This window comes from Meleagris gallopavo, chromosome 10 (assembly GCF_000146605.3).
Source record: "Meleagris gallopavo isolate NT-WF06-2002-E0010 breed Aviagen turkey brand Nicholas breeding stock chromosome 10, Turkey_5.1, whole genome shotgun sequence".
In the NCBI taxonomy this organism is placed as follows: domain Eukaryota; kingdom Metazoa; phylum Chordata; class Aves; order Galliformes; family Phasianidae; genus Meleagris; species Meleagris gallopavo.
The window spans coordinates 15,374,018-15,383,195 of NC_015020.2; the positions used below are offsets into that span (position 1 = coordinate 15,374,018).

A 9,178-nucleotide genomic window follows, 5' to 3' on the forward strand; every position below is an offset into this window, starting at 1 on the left:
AAATCCATTTTGTGTCCATGATAATAGGGAGGAAAAAAAAAAAAGTTGTTTCATTTTGGCTGATGCAGTGCAGCGTGTGGACTTCTTGCTAGCAGAATTATCTGTCCACCTTTAGGACTTTATTTCACTGAGTTTCTCATTAGATTAAAAGACCATAGAGTATTCTCTTGTGAATGTACACTGAACTTGAAATCTGGTGTTCAAAGCTGAAGAAAAAAAATGTAGTATGAGCCCTTGGGCTGTGATTGCAAACACTTGGAAGAAACATTAAAATCTCCACTTAATACTTCTTTATATTGTAGATATTTGTAAACCATAGCATAATGTCATTGAAGCATTACTAATATCTGCCTTTTGTATACATTATCCTCTGTGCTGAAGGTAAAGGCCTAGACAGTAAAGGAAAAAGCTTGTCTGCTTTTACCATTTGTACCTTATGCTCCTGGACAAATCTGTGGGCATTTCTTCCTGCACTTTCTTGATTATTTGGTGTTTTTTGTTGTTGGTGGTGTTTTTTGTTTTTTTTTTTTTGCTTTTTTTTTTTTTTTGTTTTTTTTTCCAATTGGTGACACTGGGATTCCCTTTAATATTCTATTAGAGAGTGAAGTTTTAAGTCGTAATGTGATGGGATTTTACTTATGCTCTTCAAAGTAAAAATAAATAAATATCTCATTTGTAGCATGACAAAAAAAACATTAGCATACAGGAAGAAAAGTGACGCAACATTTTCATTTATGGTTAATGATGTGGTATGGCAACAAGGCTGAAGGTACACTGGCACAAAGGTATCTAATGGCCATTAACTTGTCATTTGTTCTTTAGTTTCTTTGCAGTAACTTTTTTTTTCCCTCCAGGAAGAAATCTACTACACAGCAGCTCTTGTACTTGAAGGCTGATGCAAGAAAATATAAAACAGATGCAGTTACTTTATTAATAAAAGCCATTGTAAAATATATATATACTATACATGGGAGCATACTTCTCTCTGTGAAACACCTTCTCAGCATTGGTGGAAAGCTGCATGACCTGACGGCTGAAAGGCTTGAACCAGGGCTTGCTGAAGTCAGTGGTATCCTGACATTGACTTTGGGTGTTGAATGAAGTATCTAATTCTTTGGAGTCCTGAAACAATGTATTTTCTCACACGCTCTTTTCTTTCTTGCCTTGTTAGGAAGATCCTCCTTCTTTGCATCGCAATATGTACAGCTGCGAGTGCTGCGAAAGCACCCAAACAAGGTGAGGATACTTTCTTACAAAAGGATGTTGGTTTATTTTGTTACCAGATGGAAAGAGTAAATGGCTGTTGTTACTAGTTCAGTTCAATTCCTTATGGTGACTTAAATATCAGTTACAATATAACGAGAGCAAAAGTTTAAAGTTACCAGTGTGGAAAAGATGACCTTTCAAAAATTACTCAGATTTTCAGACCATGGCATTACTTACATTTTTGAGCAGGCTCTTCATAAAAGAGAAGTCTTGTAAGGAGAAAAGGCTTTGATTGTGTCTTCAATGCAAGTGGGTGTCCTTGGGGGTGGCAAGCTATGACTGAGTTACCTTTGCATTTCTGAGGACAAACAAGCAAACCAGTGCATATAATAAAGGCATAGTCTAGGCTGGCATCATTAAAGAAAGAAAGTGAAATTGTGTATTCTTTCGGTTTGGCATTCAGATGCAGATGTTAGGAAGGAAATAAGGTTGTCTTGTTTTTTGTCTTTTTTTAATCTGCCAACTGTTACAGCTGAACCAGATGTTTATTATGAGAACACTGTGGGAATATTAGCAACCCACAGTGGTGGAAGCTAACATGCCATTTACTCTTTAGTAGCCAGGAGAGTGGCAGTATCAGTTCTCTTCCCTATTCCTTCATTGTACAGATGAAGCAAGAAATAGCTTGTCCTTGGCTGATAGATACTCAGCTGAATGCAAACAGCTGGGTTTCATGGTTAAGTTAGGGTGTGTTCCTGATAATGTTTTGCTAGAGCCCCATACTTACATCTCCAGCATCCCATTGCTGCTCTCACCAGTGTTTTTTTGTTTTGTTTTGGTTTGGGTTTTTTTTTTTTCCTTCTTGTTATTCCTTGTGCTTGGCTAAAGTTTTTTTTTCTTTTTTTTTTGTTGTTGTTGTTTTTTGTTGTTGTTGTTTTTTGGTGATGGTGAGATTGGGTGCATTTTCTCTTCCTTCCATTCTGCCTTCCATTAACTGCTCGTGCTTTGCCTCTTAAGATATTTGCTCGCTTTTCCCATTCAGCTAGATGGGGGTGTGCTTTTGTGATGATGGGAGTTTCCCAGTTTGTCTTATTGCTGAGCCAAGTTTTGCATGGGGAAGGAGGGGGAGGGTGGTCTGAGGGAAGAAAAAGCTCACCTGACAAGGGCAGCACCTGCAGATGTGTGTGGCCTCCCCACTCTGGGCCTGAAGGGTGGGAGGGGAGAAGCTGAGTTAGGGAGGCAGCTCATACTTTCCCAATGGAGCAGGTGAGGGATGCCAGGCAAGGTCTGCAGTGATAGCTGGAGTTGTCTTCATCTCTCCACCCCTCTTTTTTCCCTTTGTAAAGAAGTAATTTATTTTGATTCTCATATTCTACAGCCTGTGGAATTACTTTTCCAATAGCATGTCAGGAGACAGCTGTGAAAGCCTCAGAGCCAGCTGGGTCACCAGTGTTGGGGTCCTCCAGATCTACAGGGCTTGCTTCCCTACTGGTGGGAATGGGGCGAGGTGGTGGGATGAGACTGGTCTCTTCAGAGTTTGGGAAACCTAAGGGGATTTGCTATAGCAGGGGGTAGTTAGCATTAAGGAAGAGAATTTTGAAAGAAATATCACCATAAAGCACATCTGGTCCTGTTGGTTGTGGAGATAATCTGTGCAGTTGTGTTGTTACTGTGTCATTCTTAAAATGGTTGTTAGAGTTGTGGAGGGTTTAAGGAGAGAAGTTGGCGCTGGTGGAAGAAATAAGCAGTCACTGTGGTGAGGTATGGAACCACGTGTGTTTCTGTGTGATGCTCACCCGTGCTCCTGAACCTCACCAGCTTCAGGAGATGGAAAAATGTGAGTCCTGAAAAGCAACTGGATAAGTGCACATGCCAGGAATCTCTCCTTAGGAAATTTTGTAGTTGAATCATAGAACTCAAAATTGTTAGAGAAGAAAGCATAAGTGAATGAAGCCATATTCTCAGAGATAAAAAGATTAAAAAAAAAAAATCTCAAGAAAAATAAATTCTTGGGGAAGGGAAGAAAAGGAAAGAAGTCAGAATGGCTCAAGAATATCCTTCAGTCTATACAGTATACACTGAGGAAACACTGCTCCATTCACAGTGCTTTAGGGTTTGTCCACAAACAGGGTGGACTGCTCATTTTTAACTATGTTAACACTTAAGCTGGTATCAAAACTTTCTTGGTACCTTGCATTTTGAAAGGAGTATTCTGTCAAATACGAAGACCCAAGCAAAAGTAACTAATGTTCTTTTTTTCCTGAGCTGATCAGACAGCTAGTGTGTGCTTTACTTGACAAGCTACACTTAATGCATTGTGGTAGGGTGCTATAAATTGTGTTCAGTGAAATATATGTAAGTACACAGCCTTGGCTTTTAGTTTGGCTTGAGGATATGCAGAATGTTTGTCTCTGGCTAGCTTTGCTATGCCAATTGTCCAGCCTTGGTGTCCAGGAAAGTATCAGTTGCAACTTTGTGTTGTAACTTACCCAACTGCAAATGCACAACCACCCAGGAAATGGGCAACCTGCTGAGTAATTGCCATGAGTTCTGGTGAAGCTGACAAATGAAGGATCTTAACTTTTCTATACCCATATCAGTAAAGGGAAAACAAATCGTGTGTTTGCTGAAATGGAGAGAGTGCCCCTGAATATTCTGCCCTCAGACAATGAGATTGGGGGAATATGGAAAATGAACAACAGAGACTGAACAGAAGAGTGACACAGAACACTACCATCACCTCACCATTCTTTCTGGGATTGTTTTCTTACATACACACATATATATATTTGTCCAAGTCTTAACTTTCATTAAGTTTTCCCTCTCTTCACAATCCAATTATGTTGTGAATTTTACAAGTAATCCTAGAAGATGGAAAGAAGGCAACTGAGACCAGAAAAACCCAAACAGCTTCTCTTTGAAGAAGAGGAGCTGTTACAGTTTGGGGGACTAATGGATTAGGTGAACAGTAAGTGAAGACAGATGTTGCGCAGACATGGATAAACAAAGAAAACTGGCTACTGATAGGTAAAGAAAGTTGTGGTTGTCATGCTGGGAGAAAAAGCTAAGAGGGTTGCCTGCTCCCAAAACCCTGTGTACTGCCAAGAGCTTCTGAAAGCTTTAAAAAATAAAAAAAAAAAAAAAAAAAAAAAAAAAATTGGACCAGAAATGAAGTGACTGGCCAAAAAAGTTTGGAACAGCCTTTTGGCTTGATGGTGGGTTAATAGGCAGTAAGTCAGCAAGAAATAATTAGCTCGTACTTAATCTTTTGCTATTATTTTTCACACAGCATTTCTCCATGCTGAGTCTTCTCGAGACCTGTCATAGTTTGCAGGATGTGGAGAAAGTGTTTTATATCTCTTCACACTCAAGAGTGCTTTTCCTTTTTTAAAATAATTTTTGAACTATGTGGTGTTTACAAATTAGAACTGCCAAAATTTATCATTTGAGATTTAGGAAGAGTGCTCCTTAACATTACTCTAAAATTGGTTGTTCTATGTCAGTATGGTAGACTTGCCGTTTTATTCTTCAGTTGCAATACTTTGGGCAAAGATTACTTGACACTGTTATTTTTAAGTGTAACTATTTAATGATGAATATTTACAAATATCTGCCTGATACTTGAGATTAAAATTGTGACAATCAAGTACAAGGTTAAGCTGGAATGGCTTCCCTGGTGTATGAGTGTATGAGCTGGCTCAGCATGTGCACAGAAGTGCTGGAGCTGTCTCTGAAGCTGTTGGCGAGTTGCTTGCCCCCTGAGATTTCTGTATTGCCCAGAAGGCTACACATGCACAGATTTCTCCTCCATAACTACACCCAGCCATGTAGGACCCGGGTCCTGGGAAAGTGCGGGTGTTCATTAGCAGAGCTGCGAAGTAGAATGCTTCTGCTATAACCTGACCTCTCTTATCAGTTTGACAGATTAAAATACTCCTACTAAGTTAATTGCTCTGAGGCAGAACATCTTGGGAAATTGGCGTACGTGTGATTTTTCTGCAAAGACATGCTTTCCCCGTAGTTCTGGCTGGGCTGGCTGCCAGGCCAATCTTGGCACTCCTGCAGATCTCTAACATGGCTAAAAACACTACAAGGTGTGTAATTAATTTTCAAGATGCACAGTGCGTTCAGGTTGATGCTTTTGGTTCCAACTTATAAACTATTCTCAAGGAAGTCTCAGACTCTCTTCATAATTTACTACTGAAACTAAGCCAACATCTGTGTGTTCTTAAAGTTTGCTGTGAATACATTCAGTAAACAGAGAAAAGGAAGACTGGGAAAGAAAACCTTTTTTCCACAAAAATAGTGAACATCCGTTTGTTGCTCTTGTCTCTTAAAATAGCAATGAATCTTCAGCTTCTCTTTGTTACTCCCATTTTTGTTACGCCATTTAGTATCTTTATTTGCTTTGAAAGAACACTTAGTTATATGGTTGGGAAAAAAAAACCTTAAAAAAAATAAAAATTAAAAAGTAATACCCTTGGCTAAATGCTGTAGGAAGTGCAGCCTGTTCCCTGTTAGGCTATTACATCATTGTGATGGTTAAATAATATTAAAATAATATTAAATAATGTTATTCATTAATATTAAATAACATTAGTCATTTTTAATATAGGCAGTTTGCTACAGCTCAGGTCCAGCCAGTTGTTACAGAAAAAAAGTGCTTCTGTGCAATAGTGCCTATGAAAACTGTGTGATGTTCAGTTTCCCCTTGCACAAAAAAATCGAGAAGTTTAGGTTGGAAAGGACCTCGAGTTTGTCTGGTCCTACCTGGTGCTTAGATCAGGGCCAATGTCGATGTTAGTCTGGGCTGCTGGCTGCTGTCCAGTTCTGCTCTGAGGATCAGCGAGAAAGGAGCTTGCACGATGCTCCTGAGAACTGTTTACTGTGTTAATAAATAGCTTGTCCCTTCATGGGAACAAAACTACCCTCCCTCAAATGTTAATATTTTAAATAAAGAGGAAAAAACATGCATTTTGGTTTTGTTTTGGTTTTGTTTTGGTTGTTGTTGTTTTTTCTTTCTTCTTTCTTTAAAGGGTAGGTAGGCAGGAATTGCCAAATGAACACAATATGTTCATTAGCTCTTGTGAAAAGGTTGATGACAGCAAATGGGGACTTTTCAGTTTTATGGATGAATTAACCTCCAATGGCCATTACACGGGCTGTTTTAAAAATTATTAATTATTTTTTCATTAGGAAAGCTTTAATTAAATTTGTTGGATTTATGTGAAAGACTGATATATATGTTGTGCCTTACATTTGCTTACTTGGATCTGAATTTGAGCTCATAAGTGAAATGAACAATGTACCTTCGTCTCTTTTTACAGCAGTAGATGTTCTTCATCGGCTCGGCCTTGTGAGCGATGTCCAGCAGCCATCAGTGATGCCAGTGCCCTCAGCAGTGCCACCCTTGCCCCGGGGGTTCGCCTGGCTGTGTCCGGAGTTGTGCTGACTGCTGACGCGCGTGTTGAGGCCTCCGTTACTCAAGTTATACCAGCAAATCTAGGGCATCACTTCACCATATTGGTTGGATTGTACTCTTACACTGTAAATAATGCTTTTCTTTTCAGTATTAGGAACAAAACTAGACTGCAGTTTGGTGTCCAGTTACTACCGAGAAAGGTAGCGGTGCACACTGGAGGGAAGCAGCCTGCATACTTCGATTATAGTGTTCATAATGAACAGTGGCATTGGTTTGCCATTGAAATTAGAGACAAGACTGTCTCAATATTTGCTGAGTGTGGACAGAAGTACTATAGCAGGGAAATGCTTTATGAAGTGGAGGCATTTGATTTGGATGGTTTATTTACCCTGGGAAGGATGAACTCTCATTCTGTCAGCTTTGAAGGAGTTATATGCCAGCTAGATATCATTCCCTCTGCAGAAGCCTCTGCAAACTATTGTAAATACGTGAAACAGCAGTGTCGTCAGGCCGAAACATATCGATCTCTGCTAGGAACACCATATGCATCGGGTGTGCTAGATGTTTCTTTGAAGAAAAAGATCAGTGAGAAAAAACAGTGGGAAGATGTATCTTACAGAAGGAAGGAAGCATCAAATGGTCTTGTTACCAACATTGCTCGGATTCACTCCGTACTGGAGTACCTTGAGTCAATAAATGTCTCAACATCGGAATTTGCAGAGTCTAAACCCCTGCTGCTAGAAGTGTGGCCAGAAACAGAACACCAGGAGGAGGTCAGTCTGCTCCTTCACCAGCAGGAGCCAAGCAAAGAAAGAGGCAGCACTGAAAAAAACAAGGCTTCATATCCAAATACTTCACATACTACCACAGAAGATGCAGACAGACAAAACGAGCTTTCTCTGATCTTTCCTGTAAAACAGAATAAAATGAAAAATAAGGGAGTGGACAAAGAAAAACAGCATTTAGATGAACCAACCAAAAAGCAGCAAATCTTCAACGCAACTCTGTACGGTACTGCTGACCTCTCCCTGGATAATCAGCTTGGTTTGGAGGAAGAAGGTCCATTTGGTGCTAATAATACTTATCGCACAGAGAACACTTATTATATTGATGTTGATAACTACAACTATGAAGATCAAGGCAAAATGTTTGAAATAGGAAGTAACAGAGGTTTAAAGGGGGAGACTGGACCTCCTGTAAGTTACCTTTATTACACTCTTTATTATAATGAAGCAACATATTTTTAAAAGGGGCTTTGAAATAAATTTGGCAAAACTTGCCAGGCTGCAATTACCACTTCTCCCATTTGTACTGTGCCAAAGTTTGTCTGCCATAAGTATGTCTCTGGCATATATGGCAGAGCTAGGAGGCCTAAGTGGTGTGTATTTTTATTTACTAGCAGAATACGTAAGCATTCAATTCTGGTGAAGTGGTGGGCAACCCAAGCTTTTTTTAAAATCTGAAATGCAGCCGATGTTTGTAACTGCTAATTGTGGAGGCTGCTCACTTAATAAAATTATAGGGTAATTTCATACTTTTTACGAATGTAAACGCTGTTCCATGAAAAGAACAACCAGGCTGTTTGGAAGAATGATATGGTTTTCTCAGTTGAGTGATGCTATCAAAATTTGTAATTGTTGAAGCAGACCACTTGTAGAATCTAATCCTTTAAAACCATTCCTAACCCACAGTTGCAGGATCACACAAACCTACATGCAAAGTAATGTTTAGAACTCATTTTCGTGGCATCTCTTCATTTAGCAGGGTAAGAGATCTCTGAAATGACTGCAAATGCACAACAGTGCTTTTAATAGCACTCATTTGTCCTTCCTTACTGTGTGTGTTTGAGGGTCATAAACATTTTCATACATAAAACTGGGGTCAGTGCACACGAAACTACATGCAAGAAATAACAGCAATTCCTGTTTAGTCTTGGAGATATGATATTAATTCCTATTTGAGACACTGGTTAAAATTTGTCAAACTATGGCATGGGGAAGGTTGTTCTACATGTTTTTCTCTTGTATTTGTGTGGTTGTTACTGGAAAGTAATTTGGTAGGAGGGGGCAAGCAGCTTCTAATATATGTTTGAATATGCATGTATAATTTCAGCACTGAAAAAATATTTTCTTCAGGTAGTCAGCAACTGAAAATTTATGTAGAAGTTTAATTTTTATTCTAAACAGAATCTTGATGCTAAGAGGTTGTTACTTAGTTGAAAAATTTGTTAACAAATAATTTGTTTGTCAGGGTCTGCTTCTTTTTTTTTTTTTTTTTTTTTTTGTGAGTGCGAAGCCAGTCTTTCTTTTTCTTTTTTCATATTCAAGCCGCTTATTTATGGGGACATAAATATGCATCTAGGTATGTAGCTGTCATAAATGTGAGTTGAGGTTAATTTTCATTTCTGCAGCTTATGATATTTAACAACTGCTAACAGAAAGTTTTGATTCATAGCACATAACTTTAAAATTGTACATTTAAATTTATTGACTGTAACTGACTGAAATCTCCATTTCTTATGTGGCACAGGAGATTTTGTTGTTGTTGGGT

At 38.9% G+C, this 9,178-nt stretch overlaps 1 protein-coding gene across 3 annotated transcripts in view; it reads left to right on the forward strand.

Annotated features, from left to right (window-relative positions):
* COL24A1 (collagen type XXIV alpha 1 chain) overlaps positions 1-9,178 on the forward strand; it is a 120,750-nt gene that overhangs the window by 4,086 nt on the left and 107,486 nt on the right. For 2 of the 3 annotated variants that reach the window (XM_019618662.2, XM_031554857.1), the window contains exons 2-3: positions 1,172-1,236; positions 6,534-7,824. In XM_019618662.2, coding sequence (XP_019474207.2) covers positions 1,172-1,236; positions 6,534-7,824 — 1,356 coding nt within the window. The remainder of the gene's footprint in view (positions 1-1,171; positions 1,237-6,533; positions 7,825-9,178) is intronic. The other variant, XM_031554856.1, reaches the window with a different exon arrangement.